Source organism: Falco rusticolus, chromosome 7, assembly GCF_015220075.1.
Source record: "Falco rusticolus isolate bFalRus1 chromosome 7, bFalRus1.pri, whole genome shotgun sequence".
NCBI lineage: Eukaryota > Metazoa > Chordata > Aves > Falconiformes > Falconidae > Falco > Falco rusticolus.
Genome location: NC_051193.1, coordinates 62421918 through 62447905, shown reverse-complemented (window position 1 = coordinate 62447905; position 25988 = coordinate 62421918). Strand labels below are relative to the sequence as shown.

Sequence of the window (25988 nt, the reverse complement as noted above, 5' to 3'; positions counted from 1 at the left end):
GCTCTAGGAAGCTATTGATTTTTAAGGTAACATTTTTAAGACCAAAAAATTGCTAGGTAATGTATTTCTGCCGTTATTACAACCATTTTACAGGTCTGTAACACTATGGAAGACATTAAGGAATACCAGAAATTCCATTAAAGGTTAGGAGGGTAACAATGAGTAGAAAGATGCTGGAGAGAGAATAAAGCAAAGTTTATCACAATAAGAAATGAATTTAGTTCAGTGAAGTAACTCACCCACCCACAACCGACATTTTCTCAGAGAGTTCCTTTTACCTATAAAATACCTTCAGAAATCCAAAAAGATAGACCTACAGTCTGAGTAACACTTCTGTCTTTTCTGATTATTGGCAAGGCCAGTACAACAATTTTAAACATATTTGCAGGATGTTTGCAAGATTAGTATTGAATCTGTACACTATTTGGAGGGCAGTTAAAATCTGGGCTCTGCATCTAGGACCTTTTCTACAAAATGAGAAAATAATCCCTACTGAGGATAAAAAGAAGTATCTATCCCCTTGCCAGAGTATCAGTCCTTCACTTTTCAGAATTTAACATCTTAATTTTGCATTATGTATACATATTCCCTCCTGGTTTAAATGTGGTGGCATTATTAACACGTTAACACCCAGTCCTCTGATGGTTTTGGTGTGATTCTAGTGACTTCATTTGAAGCAGGTCTCGTCTGAAAAATGTTATTGACAGGGTTCTAAACAAGTCAAAATGACAACGTGGTGCTTATTACTCGTGTTCCTGTACACATGGTTTATGGAAAAGCTGTTTTGTCCTGATAGGTCTGTGGCAACTGAGCCCTGGGGGACTGACCTTGTCTTCTTTGGCTGAGACCCAGCACAGGTCACCCAGTCTTTCTGTTTTGTCTAAAAAACTCTGTTCCCTTATGTTTCTTATGATTCCCACATCTCTGTTGACCTCATCCCATTGCTTTCCTCTCACAGTGAAAGTGTGATTGCCACACACATGGGCGGGTGCTACAAGGAGGGAATACAGCCTCACGTGTGGGAGCAAAACACGCAGATTTTCAGAGGATCCCACCTTCATTTAAATCCACTTGCTCTAAACTAATCAAGCGTTACAGGTCAACTTTGGAAAGTGGCCAGGAAAGTCAGAGGTTCTAGTTATTTACTTTTGCTATACAGGGATGTGACAGCCCTCACTCTAGGGGGTACCCACCTGCGTGGATGCAGCCTTGGTGAAGCTGTGACCGGTTTTTGTTGTTCAGTCCCGTAATACTGGACGTGCTTCAGTGTGCAAAGTTGTGACTAATTCTTGGACAGACTACAGGACTCACAAATAGTGAGCTGTACTTACAGGCCTTGTGTTGTTCCATGTGTGAAAATTACATGGAATAACACCTCCAATATCTTTGGGTTTACGTGGAATTCAGGTGTCTGCTCTTTATGATCTGCAAGATTTTCTACTGTCCTTACTCTTCATGCTAGAAAATAGTTTTTCTGCCCTCAGAATTGTCTTATGTGGCATTAAGCTGAAGCGCTTTTTCGATGGCTTCAGCAACATATTTGCAGAATATGAATTTTTAAAATTATGGGGTTTGGGGAAATTTGCTCTACGCAAGCGCTGGATTAGAAAGGATCTCTTAGGTCAGCAAGTCTATTCCCTTGCTGTTCTATAATATCCTTCATAAACTTATCAAACTCTCCCTTACAAGTGATTAAGATTTTTCCTTCGTTATTCGTATTGGAAGACTGTTTCAGGACCCCACTCCTTTGATTCAGCTTCACCAGTTTTCAAGCCACATTTTGTTTATGAGTAGTTTTTACTTTTATACCCAATTACTTTATGTTACATGTCTTTCCTTTCCTAGGTTTTCATTTTCTTGCAGCCTCTCTTTTGATAGACTAAACAAGGCAAGCATTTATTCTCCTTCAGTCTTCATTCTTACAATAATCTTTACGTTCTCCTTATGGTCCTGGTAACCCTGTTTTGAACATGCTGTAATCTGAACTCATCTGTTTTGAACAAAGGTGGCCAGGATTGTGTGCTGTATTTCAGAGGGCATCTTAACAATAATTTGTAAAATATCACAAATACTCTTTCTTTAGAATATACCTTGACTGTTGCATCTTAGATTTTGTGTCCACAGACAGAAATAGGCAGTGGGAGTCTGCCTGCCTGTCAATGGGAAGATTCTTACTGACTTCAGTGAAGTCAGGGTTATTCTCAACACTCTTCTTGGAGGAATTAATCAATTTATTCTGCTTTGATTTTTAGATTTCACAAAAGGTATTCTGAAAATTAACGGATCTGGGTAGCAAGAAATGTTAGGTTGCAAAGTAAACCATTTACAAATGGTTGCCTGTAGAGGAATGAAGCTGAGTTAATTAGCATTGATAATATACAACTGTGGGTTGGCTTCAGGGGCAGCGGGTTGGCCGATGTAGATAAGGTGCAGCTGTGGCTGGTTCTGTTAAGTGGCTGAGCAACCAATGCAGAGAGAGCAGCCGAGGAAGAAAGAGGAGGAAGAAACAGAGTGGAGAAAAAGAATGAGAACTCGTGCCCTGGATGAGGAGAGACTAGGAGAAGGCAGCAGAGGGACTGGTATGTGATGGTAAAAGACCTTGTTGCAGCTGGCTAGTTTGGAGACTGCTGTGACAATTGTCTTTCTTCATGTTGGTGCAGGTGAAACTGAGCTTCTCATTTCTTTCCTGAAGTTCAAACACCCGCCTTTCAAAACTCATCCTCTAAGGAACTGCAGATACTGTAAGGTTCTGAGCACCGCTGACCGAAAGCAGAGAATGGGGTGAAAGATTTATTTGTAAAGAGCAAAACCTAAAATAAATGTGTCTGTTGACAGTAGGTTATAAAAATCCACAGACTTTCCCTCTTCAAAATGTGCAATTATGTCTCTCTGATAAGTAGACTAGTATCTGAGAATTGTGAAAGTAATTGCAGTATATTGCATTAAAGATGTGAGGGTAGTTTCTTGGGAGAAATTATAGTATCTGCTACTACATTTATAGCAGTATATGAAAGTTCAAATGATAGAAGAAAAGTTTCTAAATTAAAATAATGAACTATGTGTTGTAAGCAGACTCTTATGTAAAACATTAATTGTGCTTATGCTGTTATTATCCATGATACACTAATAAAATCAGTTCTGAAGCCTAGTTGTCTGCTGTTGCACATCTAACACTAAACAGAAGTGGCTTATATTTATTTTGCAGAACTGCACATGGCTACTCAGGGTACAAAGTAGTGAAGCTCCATTGTAGTTTGAATTTACTAATTTGCATAAGTAACTCAATTTTTTTCAACACACTGATTTTTATTTACAGTTTTTCACCTTTGAACAATACAAGAAGCTACTAGGATATGCATCATTACCGCCAGGACTGGTATGTATGGATGCAGAACTTCATGTTCTAATTTAATATGTGTATGCTGAACAGTCCCATCAGTTTTCTTCCATATAAGGAGCCCAAAATTAAAGGAGACAGTTCAACCAACAGTTTTTCAGAACAGACATGTCCCTTGAAAACAATGATAACAGGATTTAACAAAATTATAGTTATGTTAATTTTTGTATCAAATTCCTTCAAAATAATTCCTTACTTTGTAAGTGACATGAGTAGTGACAGTAACCATGGAAGATTCTGTATGTAGCTTGTCATTCTTCATTCTTGCAAAATAACGAAATAAAGTTGTACATTATCAATATTTAGTCATGTGATAGTGACTCGTTTGATGCCTTGACCTTAAAGTGCTATTCTGCAAGGCACAGTGCAACTGTAACAAAAATACTGATCTCAGTCTTATCTTAAAGACTTTATAATAGAAACATAAACTATTGATAAGAAGCTGCTACCTCCTTTGAGGTCAATGGCAAAATTCTCTTGTACATCAGTGGAGTTAGGATTTCATGTCAAGAATGTAACTGTTTTAAAATATGTACATACATATACACAAAAATGTCTTAATGCGAAGATGTAGATTGCATGTGTCTTCTGCATTCTCGTATATAAAGCTTAATTCTGCTATTGTACCATTTGGAATAAAATACTTTCTATTAGAATTGCTGCTTTCTGTGGTGCAAGAATGTGAGTGATATTAAATATCTATTTTTCACAATAATGACATCACAAGTGTAGGAAACAATTGATATTTTTATGGTTGTGCTATAAAGGTGTTGGTTATTTCAGGTTTCTTTCAACCAGTATTGCTTCCATTTACATCTGCCTTCCATTGCAGTGATTCATGAAATAATATTAACTAATCTTCCTCTTAATTATTTGACCGACCCTATAGTTGTTTACAGTACCTCCTATTTTATCTTGTATTTTTCAGCAGGCTTTTCTCATCCTAAGATGTAAATAGAGAGGTTGGTATTTGTTTTCTAAGAAGTGGAAAGAACATAGTTTAAGGTTCTGTAGTACACCAGCACATTTTTTTGGAGGAAAATATGCTGGAAACACATAAACATGCACTGGCTGACCAAAAGCTGCTCTGACTCCTATAGCAGATGCAGCAACCAGCAGACACCCCTGATATTTGTGGTGCAGTACTGTTGCCATAGAGGCATTTTTGCCCCTAAGATAGCTATGGTAGGTAGGGAAGAAGAAGACTCAGAGGGATTCTGGTCTAAGCTAGGCAGAATGCTTCTAGGTGCCTCAACAGACCTCGTAAGACAACATTTTTTGTTAAAAAAGGGGTGCATACATCAGCACAGTCTTCCTGCTGGCTTCAGTCTCATGATTGATGATGAAAGGGGTAGATTATGTTCCCACCTTATATTGGTAAAACAGATTTGTTGATAACACAGTCTTTTCCAAAGGCAGGAGGGCTGGAGCTTGCCACTGCCCTTGTAACTTACCATTCTTCTCGTTCTTGAGCTCTCAAGAATCCCTGCTCAAATCCCTCTGTACTGAATATTTTTTCTTCTCGCTATTGTTTTTTCCTTGCCATTGTTCTCCTTGAATGTCAGCAAACATAGTCAGGACATTTTATTTTGGTTCTGGGAATCTTTTCAGCCCCTAGAAAGTCTGAAGATGTTACATGGAAGCAATAAATGTATAAAGTGATCACTAAAATCAACTCCTCTGCATCTTCTCAGTTGATCTAAATATATCAATATTATTTTTTCTGTTACAAACAATTTAAGGTATTTTTAAATGCTGTGTCATGATGGAAGGCAAAGCAGTGACTCTCTCCATATCTGTGGCTATAACGTACCATCAGCTTCTACGTAAATTAAGTTAATTCATCTTTGCAGTGAATGCTGACATTTCTGTGTGCGCCACTCATTCCCATATAAACCTTTCCAGGATTGGTATTTACTTAGGAGAACTTCTCTTCTACTTATGTAACTTGCTGAAGTACTGCGTTATTTTAATTTCTTACATTTTTTTTAATTTTAGGTTAATATGGTAGTGTTACATGCTTAATGCTCAGTGCAGAGTTGTTATATTCTTCCAGTGCTACATAACTGCATTTATATTTGTGGGTTTTTTCAGACTCCACCCAAAGTTAGCATGAGGGCATTGTTTTTGCATGTTTTTGTAATAAATTGATATCACAATTTTTCTTCCAGCTGAAAAGAGAATTAATTGACAGCGCTATGACATTTTATTTTTTATTTTTTGGAATGTGGTTTATGGCTATCATCATATTGTCTTCATGAACTGTCAGCATCTAATCAAGGACTAAAATTGTTTAATAATAGAGTACTGCTGACCACTGTAATCTCACAATTTGCATTGTATCATTCAGTTTCATAATCTGATGTATGGGAAATTTTAATCCTTTATTTTTAACTTCCCCAGGCATTTGCAGTTGCTGGCTTGGGATCTGGGTTGACAGAGGCAGTTGTGGTTAACCCTTTTGAAGTAGTAAAGGTTACCTTACAGGCAAATCGGAATGCCATCGTAGAGGTATGAGAACTGCTCCATTCTTTTTCTGCTTTATTAGGCATAGTGCTCTTCAAGGTTCGTATTTAGAGCAGAATGTCTGTAATGGGTCAATACAAATTATTTTCTCACCAGCTTAGCAGAAATGGAAAAAGATAGAAGAGACTCAATGGATGATGCCTTCTGATATGCAGAGATGCATACAGTATTGTCAGCATCTCCCTTGTAAATATTCTGTGCCTGAAGTGTACCTTCATCCCTCCAGAGTAGCCCGCAGCCCAGCACTGCAAGGGGTTGTAACCCAGAAGTATGAACCTTGTACACAGTGTGTTTACCCCAGCAGGCTCCAAATGAGCACCAAAGGTTAGCATAAAACACCACGTCCCCGTGCCTTCACCGGGGTCCAGCTAGTGTATTTTATGTTCAAAATGTAGCTGGTAGATTTTAGAGTCTTGGGTGAAATTATTTATATTGTAAGTCTCCATATTTATAAACACAAACCAGAAAATAGTTATATAATAAAGCACACCGATAATTTAAATACCTGTTTCACTTCAGTTTTATTATTCAAATATTGTTTTGTGCAAAACTGACTTTGTCCATAGTTCTGGGTACAGCTGAAAGGGGAAGAAGATTAAACTGGAAAACAGCGATTCATCCAAATCAAGTGTTCCCATGAATGTATCAGCTTCAGTTAATTTTAATGTAGAAAATTCAAGGCTAAAGTGAAGGAAGGCAATAACACAGTTCCTTCTTTATTTTCTCAGTGAATAAGACTAACAATTGTCAAATTAGCTCTTTCAAAATCTTTTGAGAAATCAGCTGCACCATGATAGAAGTGCCAAATCACATAAGCATGGCATGAAAAGGTTGGCTGAATCCCTGGTGAGATATGATTTTTGCATATTCTGCTATTAAATTTTGACTGAGTTAATACTTGCATGCCTTGTAGCACTTACCTGCACAAATTGAACTCTTTTTTTACAGGATGCACGGGAATGAGATTTATCACCCAGCCATTTATGTAAGCTGTTTGGGTCAAGCTCCTCAGGTGCACTCTGAGCAAATATTGCCACTGATTTCCAAATATCATAGCTCTTACCTACTCTGTAACTCATCCAAAGAAGCATTCTCTTCCAGAATAAACTTTAAAACTTTTGGTAAATTTCTGGTCAATTCTCAGTGCATGTGAAGGAAGCGTTTGGTTGCTCCAAGCCTCCAGCCTAGACCTCTTTTAACCACGGGTAGCAAAGTTACTGAGACAGAGCTAATACTGTACAGGGGTGAAAAGGTCAGGACCCTGGGAGGAGAGAGACTGAAAGCGGGAGAAAGCAATGTGTGAGAGTATCTGTCTTGCACAGAAGTAATATGAAAAAATTATGGACTACTATAAACTAGGCAGGTATTCTAGATCTTTCTTCCTCACAGTTGTGAAGATACAATTAACCTATCTTAGTAAAAACCTCTGGCTGTGAGAGTAAGTACACCAGTATTATATTTTGACTAAACTACTTCCTGTAAAGTTGCAAGAGACCAATATTTCCTTTAGCTTCATACATTTTTATTTTTTTCTCTATTGTAAACTTTATTTCAAGTCTGGAGTGTTTTAGTTAGCAAATTTTATGCAATTGCTTACTTTAATCACAGCATCCCTCCCTTGATGACCTTCAAAATACTCCAGTAATCACAGCGTAGCTGTTCAAAAACATTCTGAGTCATTTTGTTATGGGGGACTATTTTTTAAATTTAATTTAAATGAGAATTTTCACAACATCCAAATAATAGTATATTATCATATAAATAATGTTTGTAAAAGAATGCTATTGGGACTCCACTAGGAACCCAGTTTACACCTAAAATATAACTGAAAGCATCTATTTGCCCTATTGAAAAAGTCCAAAGGACCAAAGTTGTGAAATGTCAGATAGTTAAATGACAGACATATCAATTTTTAATGTTTTTTTTTTAAAAAAAGTGTTAGAATTTCACATTTTGTTGTAATTTTTGAAAACTCCAATGACTTCATTACCACGGTCTCAAGTTCTCATTAAGAATATGTTAAAGAACATTCCACACTAAAGCATGTCAACTCAAGCCTGTTGGAAGAAGCATGTGCATGTTATGTTACACAGCATAAGACAATAGTACACTCATTTCATTACCATGCACTGTTTTTCTAAAAGGTTTAAATAAAGTATGTACCTGTCCCATTGTGTAGCTTTCATACTATATGATGAAACTTAATGCAGTTCACACATTTCTTTGGCTATTGTATTGAAATAATAAATATATCTTGTTTAAAAGGAACAAGGAAGAGCATGAACACATAGTCCCACACCCAGACTCCTGCCTGCCCCCAAAGCAAACATTCACACACTACAGTGACAGCTGAATTCTTCTGTGGTACCAGATCATCTTTCAAGGGTTGATAGGTTTAAAGAGGAAGGCCACTATAAATCACGTATCGGCACTTTCATAATGTAGATTGCTACAGGTAAAAATAATGGTGACTTTCTGTTAAGGTAAACTGCTAGAAGGCCCAACACCTTGTTTGGTTTTCTAAATTTTTTCTTCTTTTCCCTGTAGCTGTGGATAACTCACCAGCTGTAGAAGGTGGTGTGGTAACAAAAATCTTCTCACCTGACTTGTGTTGTGATTAATTAAACAAAAATTTCTGCTTTATAGTGAGAAGAATCTGACTCCATATTCCACTGACTAGGTCTCTATTTAGTAGAAGTCAACAGTTGTTTATACAATAAATTCCTCCATCTGAATTAGTCATCCTAAGGTCCTTCCATCATCAGTGATGAAACACAGACCTCCTATTGCTTGATCAGCTGATGTTTTAGATGCCTGCTTTGTACAAAATGAAGTGCTGTCTATGAAAGCCCTCTTTTTTGCTAAAGGAATGAAAAAGTGAGTCTTTTTGTGTAGCTCACATGTAAATGTAGACATTGCGAGTATCTACATTTGGACTGATGAGTCCCATATCAGGTGTTCAGCAAGTGACAAGCTTCCCCTCTGAGTTATTAGTAAATCCATATTCAAGATGAGAACACGGGATACCTTAGTATTGAAAGCTGTTGTATTCAGCTTAAATCACTTTATTCAGGACCACTAGTTAGTTTTTAAAGATCTAATTATCTTCTTTTTTTTGTGCATGAGAAGGGATGCTATTGGTAATATCTGGACCATATTTCATGCTGGATATCTGCATTTTAGAACAGATTCTGATTTGAATCCCTGAGGGTAGTTAGAAAAGTAAACGATAGTAAAATGTATTCAGAACATTAACAGCATAATATTAGTTACCAAATATGAAAAAACAGAATGAAACTTGGTATTAAAGACTAAACTTGTCAGTCACCTAAATAAGCAGTCATGTGCTGTGTCAGATATAGCAGGCATCATTTGGCTGATGCTGGTGATCTACCACAGTGTTATTTTGAAATGGAAAGCTATTAAACAAATCAGTGTATTGAAATTAGCAGTGTTCACAGCGTTGTAGTCAAAATTCTTCTGTATTTTCATGTTTGAGCCTCCTAGTGGAAGTCATGTTTTGACTTTCTAATTAAGTATTTGGTTACCCAGAGCTGACATTATGCTTTGGAGAAAGCCAAACTCAAGTCAACAAATTTTTGAAAGGAACTTTTCTATAATGTTTCTTCTTCTGCTAAGAAGAAATCGAAAATATCCAGAAGGGGAACATCTGATTCTGAGTATCACAGTATATTGGAAATAGATCAAAAGTGTCTTTAGTCAGGCAGATCCAGTCTGAGGAACTGATCATTATGTAAGTGGATTCTAAGAAGTTTCTTCCTTTCTGCCTTTCATTAGATGGAAGTTGGCTGACTAAAATGATTCCTATGCCTTTTGGGTATCATTTTCAAAACAGGATTTCTGAAGTCAATTTCCTAAATCTGTACCTTGGAATTTAAATGGGTGTTCTGATTTTCAAAATCTAACTACACTTTTTAAGTCAAATAATTCATTAGGAGAGCAAAACAGGTTTTCCAGTTGGATGCTTAAGAAAAAAATAAAAAACAATACCTTCTTTTCAAGATTTTCAACACTAGAAGTTGAACATCTGATCTGGTTTTAAAAAGTGCTGTGTACACAATAATTCACTGACCTTCAAAAGTCAGTGTCTTAAAGCAGTGTTTTGCATTCTTAACAGCATGAAGAGCCTCAGAGGATGCAGAAGGGTTCCCAGACAATATATATACCTTTTGTCACCCTTTCAAACCTATTCCTAACATTGAACCTGGAAACTGTGTTGTGGTTTAACCCAAAACCAGGACAACTGCCAAACTGATCTTCAACACAAATATTTATAGTCTCCCTTGCTGCATTAATTTGTAGCTCCCAAGGACTTGCTTCTGTAGCCATAATGGCTAAAAAATTTCCTGTTCCAATTCTGTCTCTTTTATCACTCCCTCACCATGCATATTTCTGTGCCTTTGGTTTTACTAGAGAAGCCAGCTTTAGCCTCTTGCTGTCCAGAATAATTGTTGTATACTCTGGTTGCGTAAGGGTTTCATCAGTCATAATCTTAAGAACACAGCATCAACGATAAAAGAACTATTGCCAAATTCACACATTCAAAGCCGCATGTTGCTCAGTAAAATCTTTTTATTATTATTATTATTATTTGAGGACCTTTTTTTTTGCTTTCAGAATCCTCAGTCTTTTACAATACTCAAGTCATGCTTTCATCTTGTTCTGCAATCAGAAAAATGAGGAATTTTTTTTTTTAATGAAAGTTGTGATTTTTACATGATCACAGGAAAGGCAAAATAATAACTATGGTGAGGCAAGATAAAATGGCAACATTGTGTTTGTCAGCAGGATGGAAGTGATGCTATGGGTGCTGTTTTCTTTTTGTAAAGATGACCTCTTCCTTCTTCTGCTTATCCTCCGTAGCAACCATCTAGCTTTGCTCAAGCTCGACAGATCATTAAAACCAATGGCCTGGGCTTCCAAGGACTCAACAAAGGTCTTACTGCAACACTGGGCCGTCATGGAGTTTTTAACATGGTTTACTTTGGATTCTACTTCAATGTGAAAAAAATTCTCCCAGTCAAGACAGTAAGTTCTTCATACAATGCAATAGGCAAACAGATAAGAGGTGTGGCAATTTAGTGACACTATCTTTTTCTGTGCAAAGCTGTGGTATTTGGTAATAAACAGTAACTAACCAAGCTCTCTGTTTTGCAGAAATCTATAGCATTTTAATAGAAGCAAACCAAGGATTTGTACTTCTTATGTTTTAAGCAAAGCTGAGTATAAACAGTCATGCTTAAATTTTCATTCTTATGAATTTCCCTTATACCATGGTAGCAATGTAAAAAGGCAGAAATTGGGATACAGATATGTTACGCATATGTTAGGTATTTATGCACTTTTTCGGGTAAACTGGCTTAGAAGAGAAAAATCAGTTGCTAGAACTTCTTTCAACATCCACAAAGTAAGGGGCTAAGCTTGAGGGGATGGCAGAGCTGCAGTACTAGGGGTTTCTGGCCATGTACCAGGTATATTTACTCCAAAAAGAGTTCCCCGTAGTGTTGAAAGACAACAGGGCAGATTTATCCATATGGGAGGGAGCCAGCCCAAAACAGGACTTACAGGGTCATGCACAGGGGCTTTATGTAGGTTTTAAGTTTAAAAAAAATAGAATCTTTATAGCTGTAATTGCACTTGAGGCAATTTTATTTGATGGTTTTATATTCCTTTACATAACAAAGAAAATATTTCCCTTTACAACAAAGGGAAATTTTACTAATGAAAACGTGGTAATACTGGCAACTTTCTAAATGACTCTGTAAGCAACAGCTAATGGTTTATTAATGACTCCAGTACATTACTTACTGGACTCTGTTTTCACTAATGTGATTTTTAGATGATGACAGTTAAACAGTCACAGGTGTAATATGTAGTGATATTCGTATAAGAAGCTGCAATTTACATCAAAAGGGATCAGTTTCTATTCCCAGATGAAGTAACACCTCTTTTTTCTTCTGCACTTCTGAGTACCCTGGTATTTTTGTTGGCAACATTGTGTAAATGGAGAAAAGCTCCACATCTTATTTGCAGATCATTGCAGTAAATTGAATTGTTCAAGAGCAGCTAACCCACAAGTTTCTACAAGTTTCTGTTAGTGTATTTAAGCATACTTTACAATGTACTTTAATTGCACATTCTAAAAATTCAAGGCACAAGCACAGCTTGATACTAAGATAGGAGTAAACACGTTTATGTTGATCAAAAGGTAAAAAAAATTATAATCACTATGCAGAATGTTCAGAATCATATGCACATAAAGACAAGGAGACTTGTGTGCAGCTTGTATAGAAATCCTGAAGTGTTCTTGCATAGCAATTGAAGAATAGTAATAGTATTTGGCACAAGCACGCTTTCCTAGCCCTTCAGATTTAAAAAAAAAAAAAAAATGGGAAACAATTATTACATCATTAGAAATATTCAGAGCTTTATGATCTAAAAGAAATTAGCACTTCATACAGATTTTTTGTGATACAGGGAATTGTTAACATCTACAACATAGATTTTAAATACATAGAAAACGAAAGAGAAATTACTTCAATGGTGTCAGCCAGTGGCCCAGCTGTCCTGTACACGCTATCAAAAGCAAACGACTATTCAATGAATGTAGGATTAGATTGCATGAACTGCAAATAAGTGGAGAGGTTTGCCTTGTGCTCGACCAGTACAAAGCAGCTTGCATGGTGGCTTGCACAGTGGCTACGTCTGCGCTGGTGAATTGAGCAGCATGACTGAAATTCAGTCACCCGTGCTGAGAAATGTTCCCTGGCACAGCTTTGGCGCAGGCCAGCCAGCGCCGTGCCTGGGTACAGCTCAGGAGCTAGTGCCGACCAGGAACCATTCCTAATAGGCAGGCTTCATGCAGCCAGTCTGTTTTGAACGGTAGTAGAATTTAATAGCGCTAATAAAGTTAATGGGACTCTCTAGGCCAGTGGGCATCAGTGCCATAGGCAGCTCTGTGTGTTGTATAGCCAATAACTCTGATCAAACTCCCATTAAAATCAATGCAAATCTTACCCTGCATTTAACAGGGTATAGATCAGGCCTCATCTGGCTTGCGCTAGCCAACGTGCTCAGGTGTTTACATGCATTGAACTTGTCTTCAGTGACTGGAACATGGAAGTGCTCAGCAATACTTTGTGATCTGTAACTTAAACCTCTGCTGTCAGTAGGCAGGTCCTAGAGGCTAAGAGTTATCAAACCTGTACAAGGAGTTTGGTAGAGACTATTTTGCAGTTAGTCTGGAAAATATTAGACGGTTGTAACTTTTCAAAATTTCTCACATACTTGATTTCATTACAGCACCTCTTTTGTTCACTTTGTATATTTTGCTAGAAAAGAAAATCTTAAAGACAGTCTTGCGATATTGACAAACATAAAAATTGTGAAATTAGAATACTACACTCCTGAAATAATTTTGGCTCTTGACTATGTATCTGCTGTTCACCATCTGTAATGTAAGTGGAAAAATGTATGGAAATGTCTGTATGAGCCTTCTAGCTGTCATCAGTGTTAAACTATGCATTAAATTTGCATCCCAATTAGGAATGTTTGCAGCTTATTTTGCCAAAAACAATAAACGTTTTATGTTGAGCGGTCAAATGATAGAGATGACATGTGTAGGTTGTAAATGTTTGTAACAAATAATTTTTCTTCTGTTCAGTCTATTCTGCTAAACAGATCATTTACAGCCAAATTCATACTCTGTTTACTGAAAATGGAATAAGCCAGACATGTTTCCATTGCCACTAATGTATCAACCATGAAGCATTAACACCTATGCATCTGCACTAGCAATCAAATTAGTCTGCAAATTTATATTATCTCAGTTTTATGGCACCTGCTTTTATAGCACATTTCATAGGCATCCAGCAGCTTTTGCTTTTCCATTTTTTATCATAGATTTGACAGTAAATGTTAGTTTCATTAAAACCTTTGCTCACTACCACCTCCAAGTGGCTGTCATATTTCTTAACAATATGAGATTTCCTCCCTGTTAAAAGCCCCCTTTGAAACGTGGCCAACTGCAAAACTCATTTCAAGTCGGGCACCTGCCCCAGCTGCTGCAGATGTGCCACCTGTTAAAAGGACTGCTGCCGTGGGGAGTGGGAGCTTCAGAGAAAGGGCTTTAAACTTCCACAGGCAGAGAAGAGATGGGAAACCCAAATGGGCAGTTCAGCTCGGTGAATAAATAAGACAGCAGATAACAATTTTATTTTACTTGTTTTCACATCAATGCCAACATAGAAGTTATATGTAGGAACAAGACAGGGAAAAGGGTATGTGGTACAACAGAGTTGAAAAGTTACTAAACCAACGTGATTTCGGAGAAGACTGGATCAGAGTGGGAAATGGTATAACCTCAGAGCTACCATCCCAAGCTCAGGTTTCAGGATGACCTGGGAACTGAGAAAAGAAAAAAAATCAGTGCTGTATCCAGTACATTACAAGCCACCCTCTCCACTGTGAGGTGTCCTGTGGCTGTTGAAATGACAGCCCATGCCATTTAAAGACTTCAGCCCAGGCCATCATCACCAAAAGGTGATGTATCAAAGGGGCAGAGTCTGTTGCTACCACACCTGCTCCTGTGCTGTGATATTCCTGTAGGTAAGACAGATAGAAAGTTTAAGGAGAGGAATCTTTTGTCAAAGTAAAAGTGTGAAGAAGAAACACATGTTTCCTGCAGAAATGAGGATAATGCTGAAACTGATAACCAGGTTCAACCATAGCTGACAGAGAGGGAGGCTTGAAATAGCTAAGTTCTTGCAAAACATACAAATAATCATTTAAAAGGAGGAGAGATCCTACCAGTGCATCTTATGAGTGAGCCAACTGAGGAAAATTTTCAGTAGGAACTTGTGCCTTATTAAACACTGAATCCCAAGCAACAAAGCCCATGTAAGCCTTAGTCTGGGCTTGTGCCTTTCCCGACATCAGTATCAATCAGTCACAAGGGCGATAGGACATCAAGCTTCTTTAGTTCTGGTATTCATGGAGCTACTCCTTTTTTTTTTTTTTTTTTTTTTTTCATAAATTACTGTATAACTGAGACTGAAGATGGGTAGTGCAGACAAAAGTACTGTATGCAGAGGTGACCAGTAAGTTATGCACTTCTGGGTGCCCTTTTCTGCATAGCTAATGTCTGAATGATGCCATGAAAAGCTGACCTGCTTGTAACCCCAATGCTTTATGAACAGTCTGATCATCTGCGTAGTCCGGCTTTATGCAGGAGAGCTACTTGGAGTTACAGCAGAAGCCTCATGTGAAGTTGGAAGATCAATTCTGGTTTCACCAATGTGATTAATGGTTTTCCACGTGGCCATTCCCCAGAGGCTGCAAGAACATGCAAATTGCAAATGACAGGGACACTAGGTACCCCCTCCTGAGTAAACCTGGGAGTCATTGATATAGACAGCTGTGGGACTAACAGAGAAGACAGTCAAGAAATTTGTGAGGACCTAAGGAAATTGGGCAGGAGTTTCTTTTGCCTCTTTGGTGTTCTGCTTTCAACAGTCTAACTATAATCTACAGAAATGAGGGTGAATAAGAGGAACAAGTACAGATCTATCTGGTGCTTCTCTTGCTGACTCCACCGACTGGGTCTCCAGAATTCTTTACATTTTGTATTCAGTAACCACCAATTTTATTGTCTCTGTGAGGCCAAAGGGTTATAGCAAAGGAGTAACTACTAGATAATAATGCTAGTTATAAATCTTGAGTAAGATTAATAATTTTATCAAGGATTGTATTGTGAGAAAAACAAATCACTGCGAGGACTGCAGACTTTTTCATTTGAAAATGTGTACCCTGTGCAGCAGCCATGTCACTCTGGAGACTAGCCAGGACACTTATCCTAGTGGCTGTCATTCATCTTATGCTGTCAGACAGCTGACAGGTGGATTTTAAAAACTTTTTTAAATGTCTGCTGCAATGAGATTGCAGTCAAGGAAGAATCTGAGATAATATCAGTGTGACAAAGCACATTTAATGCAAACAAAATGCAGATGTGACTGCACTGTGGACTGCCTTTCCTGGTCATCAATATGTTTATTGTCATTATGATTCCAGCATTTCCTATGCCTCTTGACAAAGATCAAACGTTGTGCTAATCAGACAGCAAGCTATAGTTTAAAATAAGGAGTTTACTATGTAAATGCACGACATGGACAGAAGTTCAGGGTCAATAAAACTATGAAGCCGTTCATTAAGCTGCGGTCAAATCTTGATTAAGTCACAAACAAAAACAGTGAGTATTCTTTAAAAGAATCAAAGCATGATGTTACCACAGCAGTGATGAGACTCGCTTTCATCTTTTCATTTTCACCCTTTCTGGCGTTGCAGTGAGCCTGCATAATTTTCTCCTCCTTATAGCTGATTTCTGCTGGGAGTTCACATGCCTCCAGATCACCTGATCACATCTGTACCAGCCTCTCCCTCCAAGAGTGGAATCTGACAGCCTGTCTTCCCAGCTCCCCTCTAGGACTCAGCAGGAAGACCCAGATACGGTCTCTCCTCTGGGTTCTGGCTCAGTGTCTGTGTTTAGAGCATCTCATTTGAGTTTCTCATCTGTTCCGTGTTGCTTTCCTGTGAGCTCTCTCTCACCTTCCCTCTCTCTGAGTACACTTTTTCCCCTTTTCTTGGAAGCTCCCCTTCCTCAGACCCATGTGTTCCTTTCTTCCTGTCTGTTGCCAAAGGCAGCGCCTTTTAGTGGTTAAAACAAATTATCAGGCTGGCTACAGCAGTTCCTTACAGCCTGTTTTGCTGCCAAACACTTGGTTATAGTCCATGTAGCCGAGGTCAGGTCTTGTGGCACCTCTTGGCTGGCCGCAGGAGTTCCTATGCTATCACACTGTACCTTAGCCAAAAGGGCCAAGAGGCAGCTCTACTCCTTGTTCCTGGCCTATATCCCTCTTCAGTCCTGTAATTTCAGGCAGAACCAGGGTTGGCCAAACCAAAGTCTTGTCTTTAAGTCTCCCCTGTCGCACACAGGGTGGTGGAAGGTGCAGGATACAGTGCAAAGACTCTCAGCTCTGTTCCTCACTTCTCTGCTGACCCATTACGTGACCTTGAGCAAACGTATTTAAATTCGGTGGTCATTACAAATAACTTTTGGCACTTTTGTGCCAAGTGTAACTTATCTATAAAATTAATATTACAGCTAATGTTTTCAAAGGAGTTTAAGAAACTTAATGCAGATATCCCACCCTAAGTATTAGTTTTGGGCTAACCAGTAAACTGCTTTGCAATTGCCAACTTCAAACATTTTCTATTATTACTATTTATTCTTCATGCAAATGGCCATGAATTGGCATTCTTCTTACCCAGTAAGCATTAGTGTTTTATAGTGAACTTATCTATGAGGTGCTGAGAAGTACTAAAATGTATTTATAAAAGTATTCTTTCTCATAAGATATGTACCTCCAGCAATGGGAAAAAAAAATGTGAAAAGATATCAAGACAAACATCCAAACATCTAAAAATAGCTTCAGTTCGACAAATGAATATTTATTGATATTTTGATTTTATTGGGGTTTTTTTCTTTGCTTAGAAATAGGGTTAAATCGTAAGTTTCTCTGTGACACATCTACCACTTTTACTCAGACTGAACAAGGCCTCGCAAAGGAAAAACAGGCCGTGTTCCCCAGCGCCTCTGTGGTCAGGTTTCCAACCACGTTACGCCTGTCGGTGGGCTGTCTGCGCTGTCTGTTCCTGCTTGCTTCAGGCACCCTGCCTTCGAGACTTTGAGCCCTTCCTCTGAAGGTACCTATTTCTCTCTCCTAGAGAGACACCAAAGGGTGTTGTCCTACCTTTGAACCTTTGGATTACACCTAAGATGGATAGTACAAATATATCTAGTATGGTGAGTCATATTGATTCTAAAATGATTTTTCAGTTATTCTGAAAAAAATTAAATTAACTGTGTTCCAAGCATACATGCCTTTACCAAAGGGTTATTTCATTACTGGATCAATATCTATGCTGCTTATTAAATTAAGTGACCTTCCTTCAGTACGGGTGAAGATAGTCTGAAAGCTTTTGACTGAGATCAAAGTTTTAAACAGAGGTTTTGACAAAGTGCCCAGAAAATAAACAAGTGAAGGAAGTGTCAGGGAAGGGAATGTCCAGGCTTTGGAGACAGAATCTGATAAATTAAAGCTGTCTCCAGTGGGTGACACTCTTGTACATGGGTGTGTATGTGCTAGTTTAGGGCTAGAATTTTCTGTTGCTAGAAATTACGGAATATAAGAGAAGGAATTAAGAAGCATATGATTGAGGAGGAAGTTTTAGAGTCTCCACTTATTTAAAAATACTGTGATAGGAGTAGTGAAGTATAAAAAACAGAGAGATAACATCTCACAATTTTTTCTCCCAAAGAAAGCAGGGAAATCCAGCGGGACATGCATAGCTATGGCATTTATTAGTGATGCCTGCTTCTCTATTTTTAATGGCTGCTGGTTCTCACAGGGCAGGGACTCAGGTGTGCAGGAAATGTGACTGTGAAGAGCACGGTAAAAAGGTGAGATGAACACAGGTTGTGTCATCCAACTACAACGAAGTTTTTCCATTGTGAATAAGCAAACTGGTATTTCACTTCCTTACAGTACACTGTACTGTGGTGTGGCCCCATCTCAAGTCGAGTTTCTGTTCTGTATGTTCTGCTCATACTACATAAAAATCGACTTTGCTTAAAAACAGAATTCATGTACGTTTTTCCTCCAGTTCTGCCATTTATGAAAGAAAGAGGGGCCGTCATAATACTTTTTCCTAACATACCACGTATGAAACATACAATATTGGGTCAGCGAACAGCACGGTGCAGAAGCTGGTGACAGTAACATGACGATAACTGCCTCTGCTAGCCAGCTGCAGCATTAGCACTAGACAGATACCTTATCCTTAGGTCTCCTTTCACAGGATGCTAGACTGTTAGGAATATTTTGGCATTGTCCATGGGGTAGGAATAGGACAGATTTTGGTGTGGAAAGAAAGACACTGCTTCCTGATAGCACCAACTTGCACCTACCTGACAGGCAGCCAATGTTGCTTTGTCCATGTAAGCGTTGTTGACAGAGGCAGAAATTCTGCTTGGAAACCTCTTTTTTTCAATTGGAAGCATTAGCACAGTAAACCACCACTAAGCTAAGCTTTTACAAAAAAAAGCTTTCTAATTATTTTTAATGGCTGAATTTATTTTTAATTTGTTATTCGAATGAAATTACCCAGGTTTTAAAGTGATGAATGCCACAGAAAAACCTTTCCCATGAGATATATAATAAAAAATCAAGTTACATAGCAAAACTAGTGTCTACCATAGCACATTTGGTAAGAATCCAGTTTTATGAATGGGCAAAATACTGCCTTTCAACTTTATGTCACAAATACTGTGACAGAAATAAAGTAATTTGTTTTCATTTATCTTTAGTTGTGCTAATGGAGTGTCAGGTTTAATTGATGCTGGCTTGGTCAGACACCCACTTTATCCTATACTCTGTGGCACTCTCAGTCATAAAGCAGGCAGCTCTGGCATTGGGAATTTACCAAAATATGAAAATGTTCAATCACTCAAATATAACATAATTGTCAGGAGCAGCAAGGCTTGAAATTCAATGTTTAACAAGTAAATATTTTTGCCTGACACGTATTGCCTAGCCCAGAGGGCAGACTACTGTGCTTGGCACCGTGGAAGAAAGTGTGCTTGCGCCAAATTGCTTGACAAAAATGCTTCAAACCATTCTGGACTGTGAAAAGTCAACAGAGCAGTGGTAGCCTCCTTGCTGTGGCCTGGATTGAGGAGGTTAGTTCAGTCTGGAATAGTACTTAGCTCTCAGGTGTGGGTATAATCATACGCGTGCTGCCTGGAGGTAGGTAGGCACCATGCTGGACTGGGGCTGCCATACTGCTGCCCCTCGAACTTCAAAAAGGGGTCCTTTCTTCTTCTCTAGATACCAGAAATATTGGCTTCATTTTATTTGCATTTAAACCACTGTCAGTATGTACAGAATAAACAGAAATTTGTTGCTAAGCTTTTTGCTAATAAAGTCTTGCAATTCTTTATGTACCACGAGCTATTGTAATTTTTAAAAGGTATTACCAGTATGTTTCATGCTTTGTGAAATCAAGTTGTTGAGTTTTTCTGCAAGTAATAAAAAAGCCCTGTTGATTTTGACATTTCTTTCTAAACACCTGTATGGACTTCATCCAGTGCATGTTATGGAAGTTTTAATTTACATTTCTCATTGCTAATCTGGAAAGGAAAACTTCATTGTTTCAGTCACAAATGTACTGGTTTAGGAAACAAAGAACTCTTTCATTTTGATATTGTGCTGATGTTATAACATGAAAAGATCATTTGGTTTTTTACTGATGATTTTCTATAATTAAAGTACCTTCATGAAAAAAAAAATGGAACTGTATATATAGACTCTGATACAGCACAGAAGTGTCCTCGCTGTTAAAGACCAATAGCAAAAAAATTATGTGCCTTGGAAATACCCTGGAACACACTTTGCTGTGACTTCCACTGCTTAGAGAAATAGGATTAAACTTGCTTCAAGACACTTTGACTCCCAGATAAACTCTGGGTTCTTTGATGTCATAGAAAATGCCAAGGTAGGAGGTCTTTCCGAAAGATCAAATAAAACCCAGTTGCACTGTGACCTGCGAGCGAGCAAAGAAGTTTTTAGATGCATTTCTAACCTGCTTCTAACTTTTACCGTGAATATAGAGTTCAGAAACAATCTGTTGTAAATTCTTCAGCCAATTAGCTGAATGAGTTACCACCGTTTATAATGCACAGAACGTGGAGGCTCTCTTGCAGTTGCGCCGAGCTGGATTGTTAATAACAGGAAGCTAGCACTTCTCAGTACAGTGGATCAGCTACATGTGAAAATAAATGTAAAAAACCTGGAGGGGAATGGCAGCAGACTGAGATTAGCCTTTATTTAATTTAGCATTTGGGGGTCCAACACACAAATGAGCGTTTTAGTAGGCTTCATGGTGGAAGTTGCTGTCATTTGTAAAATATTCTGGCCAATTAGCTAATAGTGTGCTTGGATTTCTCCTGTTTTGATACAGTAATACTAAGTACATTGTGAAGCCCAATTATACAAATCATCCCCATATGCCATACCAGTCTTTCTTTATGAACTGTGTTTATAAATCCTGTGTGAGGAAATGTGTACTTCAGCAATTTAGACCATGTGTAAAAACATAGCCAATAGGATTGTCAAGAAAACAAGTTCCAGCATAGGAAATCCTAATGTGTTCCGCTAAAATAACACGAGTGTGTTGTGTTGTGTGAGTTTTCTGATTAAATGCATATTACTTTATAGTGCTTAAACTGCACAGGTCCTTCCGTTTCCCTTTTTATTCTTTCTTTCTCTCTTTTTTTGTAGGATCCAAATTTGGAGTTTTTGAGGAAGTTTGGAATTGGGCTAGTCTCAGGAACAATAGCCTCAATTATTAACATTCCTTTTGATGTTGCAAAAAGTAGGATTCAAGGACCACAGCCAGTTCCTGGAGAGATCAAGTACAGAACCTGTTTTAAAACTATGGCAACAGTCTATAAAGAGGAAGGGTAAAACATTCTTATTTTAATAAATGTCCAGACCTCTGTTTTAGTTCATATGGGTTCATAAAACCACATTGTTATATTTCAGATTTGACGAGGACCATTAAGCCACCCTGAACTCACATATCAAAAGAGCACAACGTAACATTTTGGAAATGTATTTTAGAATTACAAGGAGATAGCCTCCTACTCCATGTGAACTTTTACAAAAGACTTACAAGATGATTATTGGTCTGTCAAAATTGACATTCCACAAATAAATGCTTCATATACCTCGTGTAATTTTTTCAACCCTTCATTTTGTAAAAGCAAAATATCAACAGAAAACAGAATATTTCCCAATCTAATCTAATTGTAATTATACAGACCTCTGTACCTTTACAATGACTGCTGAAATAATTAGACAGATCTTTGTGGCAATAACATTTTCCAACTTTTTAAAGTATTTCTCAAGTGGGGACTGAGTTGTAGCTTTGATACTCAATTATAGCAGTCATTTCGTCCATGTATGCAGCTGCTGTTAACAGACTTGTCTTGAAAGTAAAACCATCTCACTGATTAAAGTCATATTTCTGATTGGCTAGGCTCACAGCATTGCTTTTGTGACTGAACATTGATTAACTTTTTCTCTTCATCTGATCTGCCTCTGTAAAATGTTAAAATCCAGATACGGCCTGCTATTGAACATGTGTAATTTCAAATAATTGCTTCTAAGTGCTCTGCCAGCATTTTAACAAACACATGCTAAAATTCCGTTCTTCTTTTAGAGCAAAAATATTGTTTGAAATGTTTTGTTTGGGTTTTTTTCTGCTACAGATTTCTGGCTCTCTATAAAGGCTTGGTTCCCAAGATCATGAGGCTTGGTCCAGGTAATTTTCCCTCTGTCATTTCTATATTGCTTTGGTTCTTGCTCGCTCTTCCTATTTTTCAGTTTCTTGACTAAATGTAGTGAGCATCAATGAAATAAATGAAACAGTGTACCAGCAATCATCAAAATCTCTTTCATCTTTGAATGATTTCTTTTGATAATAGCAATCTCCTAATAGTATCATAGATGGATTTGGCTAAACATCTGTCTAAAAAAATATCATTTACACATACACATCAGACGATCGCAGATCCATGTAACTGCTGGTTTGTGCAATTGCTTCATTTGTGAACAAACCAAAGTGCATCTGTGCAAATGCCGGAACTGTAAAACCTTTGGAAGGGTTTCTTAAAGCTTCCTATTCCTTCTAATGTGATTTTTTGTTTGTTTGTTTTACTAGGACCCATGTAAAATCACCTTAAAATGCAGGTTAGAGTCTCTCCAGTATAAACGCTCTCAACTAGTCAAAGCATAGACCAAATTTATCAAATTCTAGTTGCTTTCTTCTCCTGTGCTTTGCATGGGCTGTAAAGAGCAGACACTAAAAGGCCAACAGCATGAGCTGGGAAGAGACTTGCGTGGCCTTAGAAGACTAGAGGACAAGGATAGCTTAAAACTGGGTTTGTTGATTGACCCTTTCTCACTAGTTGTTACTCCAAATGCAGGAGTGCAGTCGCTGAGAGCTAGGTCTTCTTTGACTTCTAGACTATTTTTCCCTGACTGGTTTTGATTAGTCATGAAAGCAAAGCACTGGGCGCTTAGACTTTGGCAGCCCACAGAGGCAGACTGTGTCAAAAAGAACAGAATCCCCAATTTGAACAGTATCCCATTCTCATGAAATGGTATTTCCAATTTTGTAAGGTGGTTTAATAGGCAAGAACACCCATGGTTAAAAGCCAGTAGGTACAGAGTGTGTTCTGGAGTATAAAGGAGGAATTAGGTTTGTCTGTAAATGTTTGTGCATCCAGTCCATCTGGCTAAGTGCTAGACCATGTCTGGCTGTTGTGCAGGGTAAGGGAAGGTGAGGAGGGGAAACAGGAAAGCCTTTTCCCTCATACTCCAAAGATACTACATATACATAAAGGACAAAAAGGAGGCAGAGTTTCACATTAGCACAGCAGATTTTGGAATAAAATCTTCCATCTTACAAATGACTGTGTGTTCTGGCTCAGATCCAGCAAGTCAGTTAAGTGTGCACTTCATTTTAAACACTTTTGTAGTCCCATTGACTAATATGTAGATTTGGCTTTTTGATGAAACAATAATGCAATCTGGATTGTGACTGGAAAAATAATTCCTTCTTTCAACATGTGAATGCTTTCAGGAAGAGAGATACACAGATCACACAGTGTGAGAACTAGATTCAGCCTTGATTTGAGCTCAGATCACATCTTAGATGTTGTGTCTGTGATTGGTTTGTTGGTTGAAGGCTTTTGCAAACTTTTGCTCTGTCTAGCTGTCTCTGAGTCGCTGTTCGTAGAGAATTTCAAGTCTGACAACAGTTCGTTAGGATAAATAACATGGGAGAACTCATGTGGTAGTTCTGTGTGCCTGGCTGTCCAAGCTAGTCCATCTACCTGGAAAGGTCAGCCCAGTTCAGCAGAGGACTTGTTTGTCCGAGGTGCCACTCTAACCCGCTAACTGAGCCAACAGGCAAAGGAAAGAAAATATTTGTGCCCCAGTGCTGGCACCCACAAGTAGCACACTGTAACACACTTGTATTCTACTCCTGCAGCCTGGAATCTGATTCTCTTTCCCCGTCTTCTCCAAGTAGAAGCTCCTCTATATGCTTAGTTATATTTATACATATATATATAATGTACACACACACACCCCTTCTGAAATATTCCCTTCCTTAGCTCATCCAGCAGTTACAGCCCGCTTACAGAAGAGATTTAGTCTGGCTTCACTAACAGTAAAGACACGTCATGGCATGCAAGCTGGGATTTTATACTGTTATCAGTTCTAGCAGATAATGCCGTTTCATCCGATCAGAACTTTGCCTGTGGATTCATAGCCGGGTACAGGCGCGGGAAGAGTGTTCTCATTTCAGCACTGTGATCTTCTGCTTTAGACATGGTAAACAAACAGCTGAATCTTTTCTTGAATCTTACTTGGAAGCATTTTCGTCACCCTGGTGATGAATTTTTGTCATTCCACCACTCAAGTTGCTCTTTCATGGCCAAATCTAATTCTAAACAAACACACAAATGCATACGTATTTAGATTAAAAGCTTCCCTTGTAAAAGAACAAAGCAAAATATTAATCTTGAAAAAAATGTTAGGAAAAATGACACTGAGGGTGATTTTGATTTAATATGCAAACTTGTCACATCAACTTTATGGTCTAATATTAAATAAAATTGGTATAGTTTAAGAATTGGTGATTTTTTAATGAATTAGGGAATTAGTAGAATTATCCATTTTGCAAATTAGGCTTTGCCATATCCTGGTTTGGATTGTACACTACAAATGCACTACAAAATCTTGAAAATACTGAATTTTTTATGTAATAAAATAATATCTTTTCTTCCAGGTGGTGCAGTGATGCTTTTGGTTTACGAATACGTTTATGCATGGCTTCAGGACACAGCTGATCACAAGTAGCACTTCTGAAAAAATGTACTTCTTAAAATTATATGCATTATAAAATACAATTTAATAAACTAAAAGTGATTCTCATCCTTTGTGGTGCTGAATGCCCTCAGACTACACTGATGTTAATACAGTTCAAAACAACTTTGGTCTTCAGGTCCTGATCCAAGGAAACATTTAAGCACATGCTTTTCTGTAAGTGCGTAAGTAAATAGCAGAGTTGGTATTTGTAATTGTTTTACTGGATCAAGAGAAAATATAAAGGAAACATGGGACAAAGTTAGTTTTTCTAGGACAGACTGAAAATTCTGGACACTGAATTATACTACATAGTCAATACATTTTTAAAAAAATTTCAGCTAAATTGGCAAAATAATAACTTTTCAGGGACTTTGAAAAAAAAAATGGAATAATCCTGAGAGGACAGATACTAAGGTAGTGTAAACTGACAGCTCCATTGATTCCAGGTTAAGAACATGATCCATACTCTGCAAACTCTTGTGTCAGTCTTCAGTCCAATTTAAATTCAGTCCAGTACGATTTCAACATTGATTGAACAGCTTCTTAAAGTTTTGGGGAGTTATGAGAGAAAAAGGACAGCACGACTAGCCACAACCTTAAAAACACACATACTGTTAAGTGTCCTACTTGTTCTTAGCCGTGCATATCATAAATATTACTCAGGTCACAGAAGATACTGAAAATAATTAGTCTGAATCAAGTTACATAAAACTACAAAACAACTGTGGGAATCATAGAAGCAATAAATACAAAAAAATGAACAGAAATAAATACTTTTAGGCATATAAGATTTTACTGTGAGTTTTTCATCCACCCTCATATATTATTGCTTAAAGAGCTGTCCTGTGATAACAATGCTCAGCACACCTTGACTGCCCCTTTAGCCTTTCATTACCACCGTGGGATGGAGAAACAATGTTCCAGACTGATAGCACACATGCAGTCATAATTAGCTAGCCATAGACCTCAAAGAAATTCACCTTTCTATA

General features: G+C 37.9%; 1 protein-coding gene across 2 annotated transcripts in view; it reads left to right on the top strand.

The window, feature by feature from the left end:
* Positions 1-25067, top strand: part of SLC25A21 (solute carrier family 25 member 21) — a 255282-nt gene extending 230215 nt beyond the window's left edge. For both annotated transcript variants that reach the window (XM_037393514.1, XM_037393515.1), the window contains 6 exons: positions 3317-3376; positions 5801-5908; positions 10808-10972; positions 21340-21521; positions 22332-22384; positions 24920-25067. In XM_037393514.1, the coding sequence (XP_037249411.1) occupies positions 3317-3376; positions 5801-5908; positions 10808-10972; positions 21340-21521; positions 22332-22384; positions 24920-24990 (639 nt within the window). In that variant the 3' untranslated portion in view covers positions 24991-25067. The remainder of the gene's footprint in view (positions 1-3316; positions 3377-5800; positions 5909-10807; positions 10973-21339; positions 21522-22331; positions 22385-24919) is intronic.
* The last annotated feature ends 921 nt before the right edge of the window (positions 25068-25988 follow it).